This window comes from Meles meles, chromosome 16 (assembly GCF_922984935.1).
Source record: "Meles meles chromosome 16, mMelMel3.1 paternal haplotype, whole genome shotgun sequence".
In the NCBI taxonomy this organism is placed as follows: Eukaryota; Metazoa; Chordata; class Mammalia; order Carnivora; family Mustelidae; genus Meles; species Meles meles.
Window position 1 is genome coordinate 53,134,863 of NC_060081.1, and position 22,365 is coordinate 53,157,227.

The following is a 22,365-nucleotide window of genomic DNA, read 5'->3' on the forward strand; positions in this document are numbered from 1 at the left end:
GTATCCCCAGACCATCAAAGCCACACCCCAAGACCCCCTCCCCAGCCATTGTGTCCTTGTGGGAGGAGTGTTGGGGGGTAAGCCCCAACCTTTGGGCATAAGAATCTTGGGAGAAAAGCTGGAGACTGGGCAAGCATCATTTAGACTCAGCCTAGGAATCTAGAGTCTCTTGTTGCTCTGGTAGAAAATCGCCTCCATTTTCCCATCTGCAAAATGGAGCTAACTATCACTGGCACCGCCTAGTTCAGAAGGTAGATGAACTTCGACAGAAAGTGGTAATGGTGCCTGACATGTATGTACTCTGTATCAGGCCATTACCTTACTTGTACAAAGGTGGTCCTACAATCACAGACGCACATCTAGGGGAAGAGGTCACCTGCAGGGGTATTCTGAGGGAATTTCCTGAGATCCCAGGTTTGGGCCTGGGACCGGTTCTCCCAGACTGGCCCTTTTCCACTCTCTTGATCTTGAATTTGGCATCTCCCAGGTGGTAGAACCTCTGCTGGGTGCTGGGGGTACGGAGAAGAAAGTCATTTCTCTCATGGGGCAGGAAGGAAGGCTTCTGGGAGGAGGCGACCTTTGAAATGGAGTCTCAAAGGGTGAATAACAGATGGGGGAAGAACATTCCTGACGATGCAACAGATGCAAAGGGAGGAAATGGGAAGAGCAAGGTATGGGAATTGGAGCCCTATCTGCTGACCTGCCCTCACCCTATCCTGCCCTCAGGGTCTGCCACGGTCTTGTCAAAGGCCCACAGGACACGATGCAGGTTATTCCGCTTGCTCAGTGCTTTATTGACCCAAGGCCCGGACAGATGAGTCAACAGGGCCTTCTTCAAACACAGCCCTCCACACGTTCTGAGATTCAGAATCCAGATGTGGCTCTGTCCTTGGCTCTGCCGCTTCCACAACATTTTGTCTTGAGTATCTCCAAAGCTTAACGTGTAAAGATTTTGTCCACACAGGCAGACACACATCTGTTCTTGCCGCAGGTGGTCATGCTCACTGAAATGCTTCTGCTCAGCCATTTGTGTGTGCTGGACATTGGGCACCTGTGGCTCTCCATCCATCTGCCATCCATCCATTCATCCATCTGTCCATGCACAACAAGAGAGCAGCAAGTTCTGACCAGTCGGACCCCGGGGTTCACAGCAGTGGGGGCTGGACTGCAGACCTTAGCCCTTGCCCAACAGCCCCCCAAGGAGGTCATCCCTTTCTGAGGCAACAGAAGCCAGGGCCGAGTGGCTAATTAATGGTTGGAGTCTCTAACCCCAAGTGGAGAGAGGAGCCGAGATCTCAGCCCATGCATCTCCTGAGATGGGCACCAAATCAGACGAAGGAGTCAAGCACACAGGTAACACAGAAACAGGAAAGGGTAAGAGCTTCTGTTTGTGCAAGAGGTGTTCCCGTGGAAGAATGGGAAAGAGGAAGAGAAAGGGAACATGGCAGACACACCCAGGAGTGCCAGCACCCCGGGAAGGGAGGGGTTCTGCTTTGGCCCATCCCCGGGTGCGGGGTGTTGGCTTTCTCCTAGACACATACAAACAGAGCCCCTGGGAAAGAGGGGGGCTTTTCTGGACACAAGAAGACAAAGGGTTAACTCAAACAAGGAAGGAGAGAAAGCAAAAACGTTCCTGCTGGACACAAAATACTTCCTTTGAGCTGGACTTAATCCAGTTTGACCAAGTCAACAGGCTGGGCTCTCCCCGGGGCTGGGCTGGGGTAGGGGTGGCACGAGGATGTGGAATATGATTGCAGCAAGACATGGGGATCGGGGCAGGGTGCAGATGGACAGGACACCCTCACTGTCTTCCCCGGATGGCAGCTGGGGCCTCGAGCAGACCCTCAGCCCCACAGGCCCCTGGGAGGCTGGCACCCAGGCAGCGAGGCAAAGGAGGCAGGCAGGACTGGCACCGGCCCTTCACTGATCCTGCAGGCGGCTGCAGAGCTCCCGCCGGCTCCGCTCCCCAGCCCAGCTGCGGGTCTTGAGGCGGAAAGTCTTCAGCTCGTCCCTGAAGGCTTCGTGGTTCATGGGCCGGTAGTCCTGGGGCTCACAGAAGGTCTAGGGCAAGATGAGAGGGTCCGTCAATATGGGGGAACAGGGAACTTTTAGAGGACACCTCCCTTCTCCTTGGGCTACCGGCTGGCCGAGCCCTTTCCCTGCAGTCCAGCCCTCCCACGAAGGCTTCAGCCATACCCCGCCCCATGGTACCGGGTGTTGGGGGAAGAACTCCTTATAGCCGCCCTTGAGGATATACATCTCAGGATAGTAGAGGCTGGGGTAGTCATTGGCAGCTCTGTCGCGCTCTCTGATGAAACGGCACCTGCGACCAGCAGGGGTGTGGGGGTCAGAGCTGGGTGGTATGGCAGGATATACCTCAGGGGACCTGTTCTTTGCCCCCAGTCTTTTGTGAGCCTTGGGGAGCCACAGAAGGCTTGAATGCAGGAATGTCAGCCATAAGAATGCTTTTAGATCGTCTGGCTACTGGAACCAGAGGAGGCTGGGGAGATGGAAGGAAGGAGGTAAATCAAGGGAGTTGTTTCTAGAAGGCAGTTCATAATCTTTGTTAGAGATAACAGACCTGGACAGAGAAGGGGAAGCATAACAGAGAGAAGTGGACAGAATTAGAGAGATCTTTTCAGGAGGTCTGGATGAGACTCGGTGAGCACGAGAGTCGGGGAGCAGAAATATCAGTCAAACCCTGGAAGGCTCAGCATAGCTGAGGACAGGGCCCTTGGATATTAAGAACACTGCTGGAGACTTGGAAGCAGATCTTGAGGGGGGAGGGGTGGTGACAATGGATGGAGGGTGGACATAAGGCCTGATGGGAAGGATGGGGAGGAGGTAGGGAGAGGGTGCCATGCACCAGAAGGGAGGGTGAAGTCTGCTCTGGAGTGCCAGGGGACTAGAGGCCCAGATCTAGGTGGGGACTGGGCTAGGGCTGGGCTCAGGCCTCTTGGGCAGCAGGTGGTTCCAGCACCCCAAAGCCTGAGCAGGAAGGTCAGGAGCAAACACTAGCTAGAGGACTCACATGCGGGGACCGCGCTCCGATGAGAATTCACAGTGGAAAATGAGGATGATTCTCTTGTCCAGATTACAGGGTGTGATGGGGCTCTGTAGCAGGAAGGTCTCAGCATCCCGTTCCAGGGGCAGGTTCACAGCCGTCTGCCAGAGGAGCTGGAGGTCAGGCCACAGCCCTGGGGCTGGGTGGCACATTCGCCCTTGGCCATCCCCAACTTTCAGGTGGGTGATTCCATCTCTTACTGGACAGGATCCTTCCCCGTGAGAGGGTGCAGCCACCCTCCACTGATTCACCCTTCCACAGAAGGATAGAACTGGTGGGTCTTCAGGGCCTGTCCCCACCAGCCCGCCTCACCTTGATGTGCCCGCCTTCGTACTCGTAGGGGTACCTGCAGTCCACAATCACAAACCTCTCCACGATGTTGCTGAACTTGCCCACCAGCAAGGCTGCCATCTGTGGGCCACAGAGGTGGGTCCCAGCAGGTCAGGCTGGCAGATTGGGGCTGACCCCAACCAGTCTGGCCTTACAGCCCATCCCCAAGGAAAGTTAACAGGCAAATGGCCATCCCAAGTGTGCCTGGAGAATGACTCTCCCCCACGTACCGTTTCTGGTGAGATGTACTTGAGATCTTGGTGCTTTCCATCCACAGTCTGCAGAAGGAAAGCCTGAAGAGAAGGGGAGAGAGATTGAGAAGGGGGGGGGTGGAGAAGAAAAGATGAAATTGGCAAGACTAGGAGCCTAGAAAGGAGAGTTTCTTTCCCAAGCCCAGAAAGCCACACCTGCTTTGACCTTCAAATTCAGCTCTGGTTCCCATAGCAACCAAGAGATGCCTCTTGGTCCTGCCATCCAGGGAACAACCCCTTCCAAGGGGAAATGCAGAAGGGAACAGAAGAAATGAACTCCCCACTTCCTGCTTCACACTTTGTCAAGCCCCCCGGATGAGGCCCGAGAAGGTTCCAAGCCAGATATTAGTTTGGAAATGTTTTCCAAGGTTGAAACACAACCGACTCCCCAGACAGATCTGGAGTAGTCGGGAGACCAAGGAGAGCCAGAGAGAGGAGTCTAGGTGAGAATAAAGAAGCCGCTGTGCCGGACAAAGCCAGGGGTGGGGCAAGCGGGAGGAGGTACCAAAGCAGCTTCTGAGCTCAGGGGGCCACACAGTAAAGGGTCAAGCCTCCCGAGGGTTCCCCACTGCTCATACCTTGGAGTAATCCCCAATCAGTTCCCGGTGGTCACTGTCCAGGATAGTCTCAATCTCATCATGACACAAGGACTTGGAGCGGAGGACACGGGCTTTCTGCAGGGTAGATGGTGACCAGGGTCAGGGACCAGGCTGCCCCTCAGCGTCCCGGTGTGGCTGCCACCTCTCTCCCTGCACCTTGCCCGCTGCCACAAACCCCGCCCAGGTGAGCTGGTGGGGTGGACTTGGACAGTAGCTGCCCAGCCCCACCCCGGGAGGGCACCCACAGGTTCCTCGGCCTCCTGTTGCTCCTCTGGAGGGGTCACGCTCCTCCTGCGCTTGTTCTGTGTGGGCAGGTCCCTGTCGTGGGGCCGCTCCAGCCTCTTGAGGATGGGTCGGATCACGCTGCAGGGCATGGACGGAGAGCGGAAGAGCCGCTGGCATTTGCTGTACATGATGAGGTCCTGGCAGGGGTGGCAGTTCAGGGGTCAGAGTACCCCGCCCCGCCTCCTACCAGCCCCCCCAGTTCTGGGGCAGCCCCTCAGAGACCCACCTGCTCTTCCTCCTTTTCTGAGGTTTTGACCAGTGGGGCGCTAATGAGGCTCTCCATGCCTGGGGGTACCACCTTGTCATCCTGAGGCCAAATCAGCAAGGGGATGGTCACACCCGCGGGCAAAGGCCAACCCCTTAGGCCCCAGGTCCTCCAGCACAGCCACACGGGGCAGTACCCCAGAACCAGGAAACTGCAGGGCCCCACTTGCTGAGAAGTGTGGCTGTGCGGGAGGGCTGGCCTTGCCTCTGCCCAGCAGCGCCCTCCCTCCCTGCAGCTCCAGCCACCTGCCAGTCTCTGGTAGGCCAGAGGCTGTGCCATGACTCCGTCAGCTTGCATTCCTCTTCTGACATCGGAATGAAGTCATGGTCTCATGGTGGGAGATCAGGGGTTTCCTCTTTTGAGAGATCCCAGGACAAGGGTGGTTGAGTGCCTGGTGAGTCAAGACTGGTTACCTTTAAGTCGCTCTCCAGGAGGTCCACAAATCCATCATCTTCTTCGGAGGCCACCTGGGTGGCAGTCAGGGAGAATCGGCATCGGGCCGGGGGACTCAGCTCCTCGGGGGTGAGACACTGTGTCGAGGGGAACAGACACAGACTGCTGAGGGGTGGGACCCGAGGCAGAGAAAAGGTTCCCACTGCCTCTGGGTTCAGGGCCCCCCTCCTCCTCCCCACCCAGGCTGCCTCCAGGGGTGCCCATCCTGCACAAAAGCCCACCCTGCAGGGTTCTGTTCTCCCAGTGTACCATCAGGTCAGGGGCTGAGTTTGGTCTCTGGGCAAAGGCTTCCCTGCGGTCGGCCCACTCTGCCAAAGCACGGGCGTGGCTGGGATGTGGGGGTTCCCATGGCATCTTGAAGATAAATCCATCCTGTGAGCAACATGGGTGAGTGTCATCAAATGCCAGAGAACCATCCCAGCACACCCCCTTCCTGATTCCCCTGAAGTTCTCCCACTCCAGCCTTCTGGAAACGCACATTCTCTTTGTCCTCAGAGCTGCGGGCAGCTCGGCCACACGCCTCACTCTTCCTCCAACGGCCAGGTGCTTGGGAGTTGGTGATGTTCCGCAGCACAGGGCTGTGGCCCAGAAGCCTCACCTAGAGAGCCAGGTAGGGCAGGAGGGACTGAAGGCTCTATTCTTCTGGCACCAGCCCTAACCCTACCTTCTCCTGTCCCTCCTCCGACTCCCCCACCTCCAAAACCCCATCTCCCACAGCCAGACCAGGGACACCAGACCGTTTCAAGTCTGCCCTCTGGGAGGTGACCCCAGATCCCTCCTGCCCCTCCTCGAGCCTGGCCGGAGCCTGAGCCTCCAGTGTCAGACCTCAGAGGGTACTCACCGGCAGGGACTGGAAACGCCGAATGGCAAACTGCTCGCTGCAGGAGGAAACAGGGAGACGTCAGGGCTGGAGAGGAGGGGGCCGTGTGGGAGAGCATACAGGATGGCCCTCTGGCACAGATCCCTGCGCATCCCTGGGGAAGGCAATGGCAGAGCACTTTCCCATGCCTACTCCACCCAGTGGGGGGCATGGTGAGAGCCTGGGGTAGGTGGACCTCCAGATCCCGCTTGAGGAAGTCTGGGACACTTACTTTCGGATGACCCGGCTTGCTGCCTGGATGGCCTGCTCAAACCTAGGAGAGAGAAAAGTCCCATGCAGCCCACCTCCCCCTACAGCCCAAAGCCCAGCCCCAGCATCAGCCCCCTCTTCCCGTCCACAAGGCCTGGGGGCCAGGGCTCAGGTCAGTAGAAAGGGGAAGGAAGAATGGGAACTCTCAGGGGTCCAGGTATTGGGGAGGGGGGAGAGGAGAAGCAGCCTGAGATTTTGAAGGCTGCCCTGAATGGAAGAGGGCCCAGAGAATGGAGCAACAGAGACAGCTGGGGGAGGTCACAGGGTGGCTGAGGCGCTACCAAGGCAACCGTCTTGCCAGCTTGCCCACAGGCCTTCCACCTGTATGCAAATCACCTCAGTGGGGCCATATGGCCGCCAGGAAAGTCATCCATCCGTCCCATGATGACAGACTGTGGCCAACAATGTGGGTATCTCCAGGGCCTGGATGCCAGCAAGACTGGGCCTCCCTTCCCTTGTGTGGGGGCTGTCCCGGCTCCCCCCAGGACAGGGGCCTGGTTTAGTGTGCCCCCGGATCAGCCACAGTGTGCCATGCCAGACCCCCTAGTGACAAATGTTCAGGGTCACATCCTCTCCTCCCTCCTATGGAATTTTCTAGGAGCAAGCCTCAGTCCCACCCCCTTCTCCCGCCTTAGAAGAGGCCAGCCAGCAAAGAATTCCAACAGATGTTCCTTTTGAGGCTGGGGCACAAGCTTCTGTAGATAGGCCCCACCCCCTAGCTATGTTACCAGAGACCACCTGCCACGCGGGGCTTTTGTGTGTCTATGTGAGCTCAGGCAGGCGCTCACACACACACACACACACACACACACACACACACACTTCTTTCTGAGAAACTGTAACCGTCAAAGCAGGTGGAGAGGTTGAGGGGGAGGGCCACTGAGGGCTAGTGTCAGGGGCATGACTCCCAGGGCTGGGGAGGGGTTGTACCCAGATAACCTGGCATCAGAAATGATGAATTTTATCGGCTTGGTTTCCCATCTGTGCCTGTGCCACAGGAGTAAAGCAGGGACAGTTCTGGCTTGTCAACCTGCAGTCCCCCCACCCCCACCCAGCTCTCTCCCTGTTTCCTGTTTGTGAACAAACCTTGTAGCCCAGCCCAGTCTGATCAAAGGCAGTGGGAGGAAAGACAGCCACTGCCCTAACCCCAAAGCCACAGTCCCTCTGCCCAGTCTGGGGATGCCCAGCTGTCCTCACTAATGCCTGGCAGCTGCTCTCCCTGCCGGGGCTCTAACAGCTGGATAGGGACAGCTGTGCTCTAGAAGATACTACTCATGCCCCACAACCCAGGAGGAAAGACTTGTCCTGAGTACAACTCCCTCTACACTCTCTCTCTCGGAAAGGGCCTGGTCCAGGGGTTGGCAGGAAAGTGTCCCTGAAGCCAGAGATTGCTGATAGGATGGCCAAGGGCTGAATCAACCTGCCACAACTGTTTTTGTTTGACCTACAGTGAATTAAAGGTTTTGAATTCATTAGACCATATTTTTAAATTGTGATGGTCTAAAGAAAAAAAATGATGTGTATAAGAAAAAGAAAAAAGGGACATACACCAGACCTGTATTCCCACAGGCCAGGGGCTGGCTGAATTATCAAGGGCTCCCATAAGCCTCTGTCTCTACCACCAGGCTCTGAGCCCACACTCAGCTGCTCCTGCGGGAGCAGACCCTGCTCTGAGACAGGAAGCAGAATCTCAGGACTTGGGAGATCAATAGGTCAATAGGTCACCCCCACATGTGGATTGAAGAGGTCTGTCCACTCTCCCAGACTTCCCAGGTGGGATTATGCTGAAACTAGGATTCCCAAAGGTAGGCGTCAACTCCTTGGTAGTGGGGATCCCTTTTCTCTACTCACGTCTGCTCTGCCATCTGGGGGTCCATGGGGCTGGGAGAATCCATACACAGACCTGGGGGGGGGGGGACACAGCACCTTGGTTTGAAAGTAGTGACATCCTCTGCACACATTCCCCCACCATGTCCCAATTCTATTCAGAGAAAGGAGAAACCTGTTTCTAGTTTAGATCTTGATACATTAAAAAAATGAAACAAAACCCCGCCCATGACCACCAAGGGCTAACACACTGCCCCCGAAATTGGGCAGGGCTCTACTCCCTCCTTACTACGGAAACTCCTTTGTATAGGTTTTATTTTTTTAATATTTAATTTATGTATTTGAGAGAGAGAGAAGGAGACTCCCTGCTGAGCAGGGAGCCTGATGTGGGGCTCGATCCCAGGATCCTGGGACCATGACCTGAGCCAAAGGCAGATACTTTACCAACTGAGCCACCCAGGTGCCCCTCAGCTGTATAGGCTTTAAGCCAAAACTTTGCTAACATTTTTCTTAAGCTGGTTTTATTTGTTCTAGAAGAGATAATAACTTTTTTTAAATATTTTATTTTTATTTATTTGAAAGACAGAGATCACAAGCAGGCAGAGAGGGAGGAAGCAGGCTTCCTGCTGAGCAGAGAGCCCAATGCAGGGCTCAATCCCAGGACCCTGAGATCATGACCTGAGCCGAAGGCAGAGGCTTTAACCCACTGAGCCACCCAGGCGCCCCAAGAGATAATAACTTTTTAAAGGAAAAGGTTACAGCTGAAGGCAAGTGAATATTATAAAATGACCAACATTCAACCCTAATGCCTCCCAGCTGGGGCTGTGGTTCAGGGACTTTGGCGCCTGGTTTTAAATAGGTAAGATCTCATCTCCCCAAGAGGGCCCCGCCCTACCGCCCACTCAGTCTGGGATAGATGTGGGGACCCCCACCAGAGGTGGGCAGGTGCAGACTCCTGGGCCCACCGGGTTGTGGGGAAGATGTTAGTCTGATCAGCAGTGAAGTGGAGAGACTCAGGCAGCCCCCCTGCAAGCCCCCTGGTACCCCTGAGCCTCACCTGCATCAGAAGATTCAGAGGACTGGGAGGACAGGGAGGATTCAGATGTCCGCCGCCGGGACAGGGACAGGCATGAGAGCAGGCTGCCTGCCTGATGCTTTGGAGTCTCACTGGGAAGGCAACAGGGGCCCAGGGAAGGAGAAATGTCAGTGTGGGGCTCAAGGGCTAGCTGGCCCATGTTCCCACCAGCCACCCACCTCTGAAGGGCTCACCCCTGCCCCAGGGAGGGCTCTGAAGGCCTGCCCTCTTCTCAGGTCTTCTGCAGAGGCACTAAGTAGCTTTTCTTTGTTGATTAAGAAAGGTCCTCCTGGGTTCAGGGGGAGGTGAGCCCAGGGCAAGAGCAAGGAGGTGGGTTAAGGGCCATTCTGGGGGATGGCAGGGCAGCAGAGTAGCCCTGGAGGGCCTTCCTGGGGACTCCTCAGACCCCTATCCATCCACAAGCCTTTCTGGAGCCAGGGCAAGACTTAGGTCTCCATTGCTGCTGGGGGGAACCCAGCCTGGACACTGCAGGTTGCTCAGGAAGCAGGACCAGTGTTTAACCCCTTAACCTCAGGAAAGAACTGGGGGTGGAGGGAGCAGGGGCAAGGACAGAAGAGAACCAGGCTTTTCTGCCACCCTCAAGTTCCCACTCCAGGCCCAGGATCCCCTGCCTGGGGCAAAATAGTGGTGATGAGCGCAGACGGTAGGGAGCCAGCGTGGTGGAGGCGCACGGGGGGCAGGGGTGGGGGATTGGGGACGGGGTGGGACGGTGGTGTCTCCAGAGTCTTGTGTTGCCAACAGCAAGTCACCTCGAGAGCGTGCGCAGCACAGACCTGGCCTCATCGCCTTAGTCCCGGGTCCCTGAAGTAGGCACTACCCAGGACACCTCCCCACTCTGCTTCCCAGATTTGCCTCCCACGCCGGGTTCCACGGAAGGCCCGGGACCAACACCCCACACCCAGCATCGCAGCGCGCGGACGTCCTACCTGCCGAGCCCGGCGAGGTTGTGCATGGTCTGGGTCAGGCTGGTGACCGGCGAGGAAGCGGCTGCGCGCTCCGGGGACCCCACGAGGCCATGAGCTCCCAGCTGGAGGCCCAGGAGGTGGCTGGGACGCTCGGTACCACCGCGCACGCCCGCCGGACCGAGAGCCGGGCCCGGCGCGGGCTCCGGCTGGGGCAGCTCCATCAGCTGGCCGGGGCGAGGTGGGGAGCGGGCCCGGGGTGGGGAAGGGAGGGAGGAAGAGCCACGGGGTCGGAGCGAGGGAGGAGAGGGAAGCGGGGAGGGTGGGGCGGGGTGGAGGGACGCAGGGACCAGCCACCAGTCCGGGAAGCCTCTAAGCAGCAGCTGCCACCTCCACCTCCTTATATATTCGAAAAATAACAGCGGCCGCGCCGCCGGCCGCCACCAATGGGGGCGCGGGTTAGGAGAAGGCGGGACCGAGGGCGGGGCCCGCGGGGTGAAAGGCGCGGTGGCTAACCAGCCCGGCCCAGCCCAGTTCCCGAATCTGGTCCGGGCTAAGGACTGGGGGTTACTCCTAAGCCACCACGCGCCGCCCCCCCGCCGCCCCAGCCTGGACTCCAGGATCTCGGCTGCCCCAGTGCTTCTCGGGATGTGGTTTGGAGTTATCCCCGGCGGAGAAGTTCCCTGAGGAAGCCACACCCGCTAAGGTGGTCTCCGACGGACCCCCCCCCCCCCCCGATTTAACATCACCTACACCCACCAGTAGGCTCCACTCCGGGAGTTTGCCAGACACGGCTACAGGGTGCGGACTGTGTTCGCCACTCTACCAACCCGGACGTTGAGGCGTGGAAAACTTCATTAGCTCGTTCAAGGTCACACCGGGCAAGCAAGCGGTAAAGCAGAAATTCACCCCAGGAACTCCTGAAGCCTTCCTGCCCGCTTGACCCGCAGCGCGGAGCGTCGGTGAAGCGTAATTGCCAAGCGGAGCCTCCCCCAACCCTCACAGGAGGTAGACCGGAGGAGGGGGCCCCCTGAAACTCATGGGGCCCCAGGTTATCTGTGACCCCAAGGGGTCCAATGTTCTCCAGCAGCCTCAGAGGAGGCTCTAATGGCTGACCTAGCCATAGGTTTTGGCGATTGGGACCAAAGAAGGTAGCTTCCACCTCACAACCAAGTTATGGAAATATCTCATGCCCACTGAGGGTTTGGCTAAAGTGAGGTCAATGGCATCACACTGTTTAGTTGACGTTTCTTTGATGACCAGGGAAACGGAATCTGTCACTAGTTTAAACTGAGCATGCAGATCATGACATTGCCTTCTCCCAATATATATATATATTTTTAAAGATTTTATTTATTTACTTGACAGAAAGAGATCACAAGTAGGCAGAGAGGCAGGCAGAGAGAGAGAGAGAGGGAAGCAGGCCCCCTGCTGAGCAGAGAGCCCGATGCGGGACTCGATCCCAGGACCCTGAGATCAGGACCTGAGCCGAAGGCAGCGGCTTAACCCACTGAGCCACCCAGGCGCCCCTCCTTCTCCCAATATTTTGTTCAGCTTCTGTGATGTGTCAGGTGCTATGCTTCATGCTGGACAGGGCTGAGGTTTCAGGTACGTTTCCGGTTCATATACCTGGATCAAGGGTCCAGCTCCCAACCTCCAGCCACTACTCACAGCCCAGGATGTGACTGTCCTGGGGAGTGGGGTGGGTGAGCGAAGAGACCGTCTGTGATGCCTCCCACCTCAAAGACCAGAAAGAAAACTGAGGGGTTGCATTTTTTTTTTTAAAATATTTTATTGATTTGACAGACAGAAATCACAAGCAGGCAGAGAGGCAGGCAGAGAGAGAGGAGGAAGCAGGCTTCCCGCTGAGCAGAGAGCCCGATGCGGGGCTCGATCCCAGGACCCTGAGATCATGACCTGAGCCGAAGGCAGAGGCTTTAGGGGTTGCATTTTTTAAATCAACCCAGCAGGGATTACTCCCATCCAACACACACACACACACACACACACACACACACACACACTTCTACAGGGTGTGGGGAGGGTGTGTGTGTGTGTGTGTGTGTGTGTGTGTTGGATGGGATGGGATGTGTGTTGGATGGGATGACCAACAAAGGGTAGGGGCATATTATACTCTTGAATCCTCTCAAATTCCACACTCAGAGGTCACCTCTGGTCCAGTGAGAGGCCAGGACCACAGAGGGGTCGGTCATTCCAGAGCATTCCATACATCAGCTCTGTGTATCTTCCTGAATCTCCTTTTGTCAATTAGATCACAGATTATGTGCTCAATAAAAAAAAGAGAGAGAGAGAGAGAGAAAGAAAGAAAAGGTGCACTCCTGGGTGGCTCAGTTGGTTAAGCGACTGCCTTAGGCCCAGGTCATGATCCTTGAGTCCCAGGATCGAGGCCCATGCCAGGCTCCCAGCTCCATGGGGAGTCTGCTTCTCCCTCTGACCTTCTCCCCTCTCATGCTCTCTCTCACTCTCTCTCTCAAATAAAGAAAATCTAAGGAAAAAAAAAAAGCTAATCAACGCAAATAAACTAAAATAAATATTTGCAATCATATCATAAGAGGAATGACTCCTCCCATCCAGCCAGGTCCTGGTTACAATGATAGTTCTGGGCTGGGGAAAGCTCCATTTCCCACAAAAGGAATACCCAGGCTCTGGATTGTACATATCAAGCTCTGGGCTTGCTTAACAGGGTCTGGTGTGACCCCAGTGCCTTTGCAGAAAAGAAGGGAAAATTATCACGTTTGCAAAATCCTTCTGCTTCTCTAAGCCCGTTGCCGCACAGCATCTTCTTTGTGGGAATCACTTTTTCTTTCTAGTGCCTTTTCTGTCATGGTTTGTGACATGTTAAATGGTTTTTAAAAATTGGGCCATGGTACCAAAAATTCAAACAAAGGAGAAAATTCAAATGGTGCAAAACAGCATTGAAAAGTCTAGTCTCGGGGCACCTGGGTGGCTCAGTGGATCAAGCCTCTGCCTTCGGCTCAGGTCATGATCTCAGGGTCCTGGGATTGAGCCCCGCATCGGGCTCTCTGCTCAGTGGGGAGCCTGCTTCCCCCTCTCTCTCTGCCTGCCTCTCTACCTACTTGTGATCTCTCTCTCTGTCAAATAAATAAATAAAATATTAAAAAAAAAAGTCTAGTCTCCCACTCTACGCAAACCTTCAGGACCCCTTTGAGGCAGCCACCAATATGAGTCTCTTGGATATTCTGGAGATAGTCTGTGACACTCCTGGGCAATTGAAACATAATGGGGAGGCCCAGATATGAGCCACATACCTAATTTAAAATTTCCTAGTAGTCACATTAAAAAATAGAAAAAGAAACACCTGAAATTTTAATATTTTATTAAACTCAAATGTTCAAAATATCATTTCAACATATTATCAATATAGGAATTATTAGATTCTTTTTTAGATTTTATTTATTTATTCGACAGACAGAGACCACAAGTAGGCAGAGAGGCAGGCAGAGAGAGAGGAAGGGAAGCAGGCTCCCCACTAAGCAGAGAGCCTGATGTGGGGCTCGATCCCAGGACCCTGAGATCATGACCTGAGCTGAAGGCAGAGGCTCAACCCACTGAGCCACCCAGGCGCCCCAGGAATTATTAGATATTTTAGATACTTTTTAAAAAGATTTTATTTATTTGAGAGAGAGAGAGAGATAGTAAAAGAGAGCATAAGTGGGAAGGAGAGGGGGAAGCAGGCTCCCGCTGAGCAAGGGTCCCAATATGGGGCTCAATCCCCGAACCCTGGGATTGCGACCTGAGCAGAAGGCAGCTGCTTAACTGACTGAGCCACCCAGGCGCACCTAGATAATTTTTTTTTCTTTGCTTTTTTTTTTTTTTTTTTTTTTTTGGTGCATTTGACAATCACAGTACATCTCAGCTTGGATTTGTCACATTTCAAGGGCTTGATAGCCACATGGGAATCGTGGCTACCATAGTCCACAGTGCAGGTTTATATATGTATAAGCACATTTATGTCCACATTTTTACAAATATAACAAACTGTGTGAAACATTGTTTTACCCTTGCTTTCTTCATTTTATTTGATGGTGGAGCCAAATTACCATAATGCCATATATTTATTCATTTCCCTAATGCTGAACATTTAGGTTATTAGCTTTCACACTGGTGCAGCAGGTATATACAGTGTTAATTCCAAAAAGGGAAGATTTGTGGGTGCCTGGGTGGCTCAGTCGGTTAAACACTGACTCTTGATCTCAGCTCAAGTCTTGATCTCAAAGTTGTGAGTTAAGCCACGCTGGGCTCCATACTGGGCGACTTTAAAAAGAAAAAAAAAAAGGGCACCTGGGTGACTCAGTTGGTTAAGCGACTGCCTTCTATTCAGGTCATGATCCTGGAGTCCCAGGATTGAGTTCCACATCGGGCTCCCTGCTCAGTGGGGAGTCTGCTTCTCCCTCTGACTCTCCCCCATTGTTCTCTCTTGCTCGCTCCCTCTCAAATAAATAAAAATCTATTAAAAAAATAAAAGGGAATTATTGGAAGGTGTGGCTCTATTTATTGAAATTTCTTTTTCCCTTTTCTGATTTCATTTCCTCAAGCTGACTGAGCTATTGAAGAACAGGGACCAAGTCACTTGCCTCTCCTCCCATCTCCCAGTACCTCATATAGGCCCAAGTCCAAGGTTGGTCCCTGACCCAATATCCCACTTCTAGGGATTTCTCTCTTTCTCTCTTTTTAAAAATATTTATTTATTTGAGAGAGAGAGAAAGCGCATGCACATGGGCAGGGGAGGGGCAGAGAAAAAGGGAGAAGCAGACTCCCCTCTGAGTCAGGACCCTGGGATCATGACCTGCGCCAAAGGCAGATGCTTAACTGACTGAGCCACCCAGACACCTAGGGATTTCTCTTAAAAAGGTGATAAAAATACACACAGATGTATGTTCATTGAGCACAGAGAGCAAGCTGAATGTTCTCATAGGGGAGCAGCTAATGTGGTGACTCCTCTATAGTTTGTAATACCTGCGACTTTTAAAGAGAACAGGCAGGGGGACAGGTAGGGATGCTTGGCACTAGGCAAGGGCCCAATTAGTAATTGTTGATGTTTGAATGATGACATATTGGGCTTTCAGAAAATGGTCTTTTGAAGATAGGGTTCCAAGAGTAAAATAAGTTTGAAACTCACTGATGGAGATAATTATTGACATGAAAAGATGTTCACAATATGGGCTACAAAATATCATGCCAAGTGTGATCTCATTAAAAACTATGCACAGAAAAGTACCCCACAAGGATATTCTTTGAGTAATGGAATTAAATGTCTTTATCCTCAAAATTTTCAGTATTTTGGGGGCGCTGGGGTGGCTCAGATGGTTGGAAGTCTGCCTTCAGCTCAGGTCATGACCCCCCGGGTCCTGGGGTTGAGCCCCATGTCAGGCTCCCTGCTCAGTGGAGAGTCTGCTTCTCTCTTTCCCTCTGCCTCTCCCCCTGCTTGTGCGCTCTCTCTCTCTCTCTCAAAAGAATGAATAAAATCTTTTTAAAAAACTGTTGGTATTTTAAAATATTTTCCAAAGAACAGGTATATTTTTTTAAAGATTTTTATTTATTTATTTGACAGACAGAGATTACAAGTAGGCAAGAGAGGCAGGCAGAGAGAGGAGGAAGCAGGCTCCCTGCTGAGCAGAGAGCCCGATGTGGGGCTCGATCCCAGGACCCTGGGATCATGACCTGAGCCGAAAGCAGAGGCTTTAACCCACTGAGCCACCCAGATGCCCCAGAACAGGTATAATTTTTAAGTTAATTAAAAGACTGTGACCTCAAATTGGCAGTTCCTCAAACAATTAAACATATGTTAACCATATGACCCAGCAATTCCCCTCCTAGGTATATATCCAAGAAAAAATGAAAATGTATGTCCACACAAAAACTTACAAACAAGTGTTTATAGCAGCATCATTCTTAATTGCCAAAACACAGAAATAATCCAAATGTCCATCAAATGACAATTGGATAAAAAGGTCATATATCGGGGCGCCTGTGTGGCTCAGTGGGTTAAAGCCTCTGCCTTCGGCTTAGGTCATGATCCCAGGGTCCTGGGATCGAGCCCCGCATCGGGCTCTCTGCTCAGCTGGGAGCCTGCTTCCCTTCCTCTCTCTCTGCCTGCCTCTCTGCCTACTTGTGATCTCTGTCTGTCACATAAATAAATAAAATCTTTTTTTAAAATGTCATATATCTATATAATAGAATATTATTCAGCTGTAAGAAAAGAATAAAGCACTGATAGGGCTTCATCATGCATGAAGGTTGAAAACATGATGCTAAGTGAAAGAAGCCAGTCGTTAAAGACACATATTATATGATTTCATTCATATGAAGTGTCCGGACCAATCTATAGAGAGAAAGTAGATCAATGGTTGCTCAGGGCTGAGGAAGGGGCAGGGAGTGGATAGGGAGATACTACTAAAGAATATGGGATTTCTTTCTAAGGTGACAAAAATGGGGTGATAGTTGCATGTGTCTATGAATTGTATATGCTAAATGGATAAGTTGTATAATATGTGAAAAACATCTCAATAAAGCTGTTAAAAATGAAAGCATGAATAGAATCATGGAGGACTCGGGGAGAGATGAGGTATTTCTCTTGGGACTCTTGGCTCTAGGAACTGGGAGACATCTTCAAATGGCTGGACAGCCTCTTTCCTGCCAACTATATCCACCTCCATCAACAGGCCTACATTGTCTTCTACTTCCAGGTCCATCCTTGGTACCACATGAAAGATACCAGTATGGCCATTTCCAGGACAAAAAAGCAGCCATACACATATGCTGATGACGCAGCCATTTCTAGACATCTGGTCTACCTGCCTGTACCAAGGCATAGGTCCCATTTCCACTCCCTCTAAACTGAGCAATTCCCTTGCCAATCCATCTGGAACCCTAGGATTGCCCCCCCCCCCACTTCTCTCTGTAAGCCCCATCCTTCCAATTCCCCACCTTAGGCAAGTGCAAAGTCCACCTTCTCTTCTTTTGGCCCAGACTGTCCAAAGTTGCCCACGAGGCCTAATACCCATTCCTCTTACCTAATCATTAGTTTTCATGTCCCTCAGCAAACTTTCCATTCTCCTTTTCATTTTCAAGGTCCTGTTGTACTTGCTTATTGAAAAATACTTGGAAAATTCAGTGAAGTAGGAAAAATAAACCCACCTACAGAACATTCACCCAAACACACATTGATTATAAGTCAGGATGGGTGAAGAGGCCAGAAGGACATATATGCACATGGGTGAAATCACAGAAATGTTGACATAGTTTCCTGAAAATGTATGGCAGGCAGAGTCTCAGACAGGCAGCTCTACACTCACCTTTGCATAGGGACCATATACCCATTATGGACCAAGAACTAATCTGGCTCCTGTAGGGAAAGTCTCCCATGTTTTCTCCTAGACCTTGTGATTAGGAAAATATTTTTTTTAATGTCTCAGGAGTGGGAAAGGCCTAAGTAAGACACAAAACCCAAAAGCAGTAAAGGAAAAAAAACGACAGATCTGCCTACTTAAAGGTTACAAACTGGGGGATCTGGGTGGCTCTGTCAGTTAAGCATCTGCCTTTGGCTCAGGCCATGATCCCGGAGTCGTGGGATGGAACCCCATGTGTGGGTCCGTGTGGGTCCATTTCCCTGCTCAGCAGGAAGTCTGTTTCTCTTTCTTCCTCTGCCCCTCCCTCCACTTGTGTTCTCTCTCTCTCTCAAATAAATAAAATCTTTAAAAAAAAATAAAGGTTACAAACTTCTCATATCTAAGATTCTCTGGGTTAAATTAAAGGACAGCTGGTAGGCTGGAAGAACGTATTTGTAATATATTTATTTAGTAATTTATTTATTTTTTAAAGATTTTATTTATTTATTTGACAGAGAGATCACAAGTAGGCAGCGAGTCAGGCGGGGGGGGGGGGGGGGAGCAGGTTCCCTGCTGAGCAGAGAGCCCAATGTGGGGCTCGATCCCAGGACCCTGAGATCATGACCTGAGCCAAAGGCAGAGGCTTTAACACCACTGAGCCACCCAGGCACCCCTATTTGTAATATACTTAACAAAGATTTTGTGTTCAGAGCCTATGAAGCGCTCCTGTAAGTCCACTAAAAGACTAATACAAGAGAAAAACGGGCAAAGAGTATGACTAGAAAATTCACAGGATTCAAATTGTCAATACACACCAACACAGCAGTGAGTTACACTTTCTTCCCTTGGCCTCCAGAAACACCATGCAGGCTTGGTGTTCCTCCTACCTCTTTAGCTGTTTTTCATGAGTTTCTTGTTAGTCCTTTCTCAAACCCTTAACCTTGGAGAGCCCAGTGCTCTGGGTCACAGCCTTCCTCTTGACTATACCTCACTCCACTCTAAGAGATTTTTTCAAAATACCGCAATGCATTTATTGTTTTAAGAATATGTCATTTTTACGTGTGCGGTGGAGAAAGAGGTTTCAGGGATTCACATTTATATATGTTTATATATACATATACATGACATTATTTCCATAGGTGAAAACACACTTATGCCTGTATGCATGGAAAAGCCCAGAAAGTGAGCGTTCATCTATGGATTGTGGGATTATTATCAAATAGATTTAAAAGCGTAATGTTGCTTATAAAAGTAATCTAAACGTGTAACAACAGACTACATAGATTAGTGTTCATCCCTAATTGTAACAATATACAACCATTAAAAAGCGTGTTGGCAATATTTTATCGATGTGACAAAATTCTCATCACTCCTTGCCAGGTAAAACAGAAGATGCCAGATATACAGTCTATACATCCGATGCCAATTTTATGCAATTTTTTAAAAAAGAAAACTGCTTGAGCCTACAGAAAAGACTGGAAGGAAACGTATCAAAATGTTACCTGCTCATTTCTCCAGGTGCTGGGGTGAAAGGTGATTTTTAGTTTCCTGTATTTTTCAGTATCATCAAAGAGCGTGAGCTATTTTTGCTGTAACAAAATAAAAACCACAAACCACAGCTGTTATTCTTTACAAGCAGCAAATCGCGGCCCACCGGGCGCAGAGGCCGGGAGCCGCGCCCCTTGCCCGCAGGTCGCCGGACGAACGGGCGCAGACCGGTCCATCAGGCCGCAGCGCCCCCCCGCGGTCGGCCCGGGGCAGCGGGGAGGGGGGGTGGGCGCGGAGGGCGGGGAGGCGGTGCCGGGCGTCCCCGCGCTTCCCGCGAGATCCCGCTCCGCCCGCTCCGCCCCGCTCGCCGCGCTCCCTGCTCCCCGCGCCGCGGCACTTCCTGCCTTCCGCGCCCGCGCCGCCCGCCCTCGTCCGCGCCCGCCGCCTGCTGCCCGCCGCCCGGCGCCGCGCTCGCCGGCGCCCCCGAAGGTGCCCCCGGCCGGGCCGGGTCGCCGCCCCGCCCGCCGCTCCGCGAGCCGCTTTGTCTCGGGCGGGGCGCGCGGGAGAGGCCGCCAGGTGCCCCCCGCCGCGGGCCCGGGCCCCCCGCCCCGGGGCGGCGGCGGTGGCGCCGGGCCCCGGGGCGGGGGGCGCGCCGGGATGGGCCCCAAGCGGCGGCAGCTGACGTTCCGGGAGAAGTCGCGGATCATCCAGGAGGTGGAGGAGAACCCGGACCTGCGCAAGGGCGAGATCGCGCGGCGCTTCAACATCCCGCCGTCCACGCTGAGCACCATCCTGAAGAACAAGCGCGCCATCCTGGCGTCGGAGCGCAAGTACGGTGTGGCCTCCACCTGCCGCAAAACCAACAAGCTGTCCCCCTACGACAAGCTCGAGGGCTTGCTCATCGCCTGGTTCCAGCAGATTCGCGCCGCTGGCCTACCCGTCAAGGGCATCATCCTCAAGGAGAAGGCGCTGCGTATAGCCGAGGAGCTGGGCATGGACGACTTCACCGCCTCCAACGGTTGGCTGGACCGCTTCCGCCGGCGCCACGGTGTGGTGTCCTGCAGCGGTGTGGCCCGCGCCCGGTCCCGCAGTGCCGCCCCCCGACCCCCAGCGGCTCCCGCCAGCCCGCCTGCGGTGCCCTCAGAGGGCAGCGGCGGGGGTTCGACGGGCTGGCGCGCTCGGGAGGAGCAGCCGCCGTCGGTAGCTGAGGGCTACGCCTCCCAGGACGTGTTCAGCGCCATTGAGACCAGTCTGTGGTACGACTTCCTCCCCGACCAGGCTGCGGGGCTATGCGGCAGCGATGGACGGGCACGCAGGGCCACCCAGCGCCTCAGTGTCCTGCTGTGCGCCAACGCAGACGGCAGCGAGAAGCTGCCCCCACTCGTGGCCGGCAAGTCGGCCAAGCCCCGCGCAGGCCAAGCCGGCCTGCCCTGCGACTACACCGCCAACTCCAAGGGTGGTGTCACCACCCAAGCCCTGGCCAAGTACCTGAAGGCCCTGGACACTCGCATGGCCGCAGAATCTCGCCGAGTCCTGCTGCTGGCCGGCCGCCTGGCTGCCCAGTCCCTGGATACCTCGGGCCTGCGACACGTACAGCTGGCCTTTTTCCCTCCGGGCACGGTGCAGCCGCTGGAGCGGGGAGTGGTCCAACAGGTGAAGGGCCACTACCGCCAGGCTATGCTACTCAAGGCCATGGCCGCGCTGGAGGGCCAGGATCGCTCAGGCCTGCAGCTAGGTTTGATGGAGGCCCTGCACTTTGTAGCTGCCGCCTGGCAGGCAGTGGAACCCTCGGACATAGCTGCCTGCTTCCGGGAGGCTGGCTTCGGGGGTGGCCCAAATGCCACCATCACCACTGCCCTCAAGAGTGAGGGGGAGGAAGAGGAGGAGGAGGAAGAGGAGGAAGAAGAAGAGGAGGAAGAGGAGGAGGAGGGTGAAGGGGAGGAGGAGGAGGAGGAGGAAGAAGGCGAGGAGGAGGAAGGTGGGGAAGGAGAGGAGTTGGGGGAGGAAGAGGAGGTGGAAGAGGAGGGTGATGTGGATGACAGTGAGGAGGAGGAGGAGGAGGAGGAGGAGGAAGAGAGCTCCTCTGAGGGGCTGGAGGCTGAGGACTGGGCCCAGGGGGTAGTGGAAGCCGGTGGCAGCTTTGGGGGCTACAGTGCCCAAGAGGAGGCCCAGTGCCCTACCCTCCATTTTTTGGAGGGTGAAGAGGACTCTGAGTCTGACAGTGAGGAAGAGGAGGAAGATGAGGAGGATGAGGAGGATGAAGATGATGAAGACGATGAGGAGGATGGTGATGAGGTGCCTGTGCCCAGCTTTGGGGAAGCCATGGCCTACTTCGCTATGGTCAAGAGGTACCTGACTTCCTTCCCCATTGACGACCGAGTGCAGAGCCACATCCTTCACTTGGAACACGATCTGGTCCATGTGACCAGGAAGAACCACGCCAGGCAGGCGGGAGTTCGGGGTCTTGGACATCAAAGCTGAGCCACTGGGCCTAGTCGTGCCCGACCCGGATGTGGCAGCACCAGCCCAGGGCAGAGGACTCTCCGGGCAGCCTCTGTGGATGGAGCCAGAGTTGGGAGCTCCAGATTCTTTAGTGATGTTCCTCGGGCCCTGTGACAGGCCCAGCCACCTCGGTAGGGCCCGGGGCTGGGGTCAGCCTCACTGCCTGCTTATTGCCTCTTTCTCAGAGTCCTCCTTCCTCCCCATTTGCCCCCCGGGCTTGGGGGACCAGGTGGGGAGCTGTCCGGTGCTACCACACCATGCCATCCGTGGACTAGGCCCCAGGAGCAGCCAGGGGTGGGCCCTGGAAGCTCCTGGCCGGAGAGTGCCTCTCCCCTCTGCCGTCCACACCAGGTCTTTGGTGGGGGGGACCCCAAAGCCATTCTGGGAAGGGCTCCAGAGGAAGGTCCAGCCTAGGCCCCCACAAGGCTGGCAGCCCCCTACCCCTGCCCCTGGGCCGCCTTGAGAAGCACAGTCTAACTCACCGCAGGCTCCTGAGTCTGCCGCTGCCTGCTTCCCCATCTTCCCAATCCCTTTCTCTGGCCCAGTCCAGGTTACTTTGGCCCTTGGTTTTCTTTCCAGATTGGAGATTCCCAAGAGGCCCTTCAGGGGAGTGATAGTGGGCACTTCCTTGTGGGTAGCTGCAGGCCCCATGCCTCTCCTCCCTCTCTGGCAGGGCCCTATTCTGGGCAGGGGGCCTGGGGCTGGGCCCATAGTCCAGCCATCCAGCTGCTCCTTTCCCAGTCTGAATTCAATAAATCCGTCCACTCCCCTTTTGTGGGGGTGAACGTTTTAACAGCCAAGGGT

The 22,365-nt window shown here is 54.1% G+C and overlaps 2 protein-coding genes across 2 annotated transcripts; one reads left to right on the forward strand and one right to left on the reverse strand.

Moving 5' to 3' along the window:
* Nucleotides 1–773: 773 nt before the first annotated feature.
* Nucleotides 774–11,973, reverse strand: CDC25B (cell division cycle 25B). Its single transcript, XM_045981512.1, has 16 exons — nt 10,226–11,973; nt 9,261–9,370; nt 8,228–8,279; nt 6,339–6,380; nt 6,089–6,125; nt 5,726–5,845; nt 5,497–5,619; nt 5,208–5,324; nt 4,756–4,836; nt 4,490–4,666; nt 4,224–4,319; nt 3,625–3,687; nt 3,377–3,475; nt 3,032–3,165; nt 2,212–2,323; nt 774–2,061 (listed from the first exon to the last, which is right to left on the reverse strand). The coding sequence occupies exons 1-16, from the start codon at nt 10,423–10,425 to the stop codon at nt 1,921–1,923; spliced, it is 1,704 nt and encodes a 567-aa protein (XP_045837468.1). The 5' UTR covers nt 10,426–11,973; the 3' UTR covers nt 774–1,920.
* Nucleotides 11,974–19,511: 7,538 nt separating this feature from the next.
* Nucleotides 19,512–22,361, forward strand: CENPB (centromere protein B). Its single transcript, XM_045981573.1, has one exon. It carries the CDS (start codon nt 19,717–19,719, stop codon nt 21,538–21,540), a length of 1,824 nt encoding a protein of 607 aa, XP_045837529.1. The 5' UTR covers nt 19,512–19,716; the 3' UTR covers nt 21,541–22,361.
* Nucleotides 22,362–22,365: the final 4 nt, after the last annotated feature.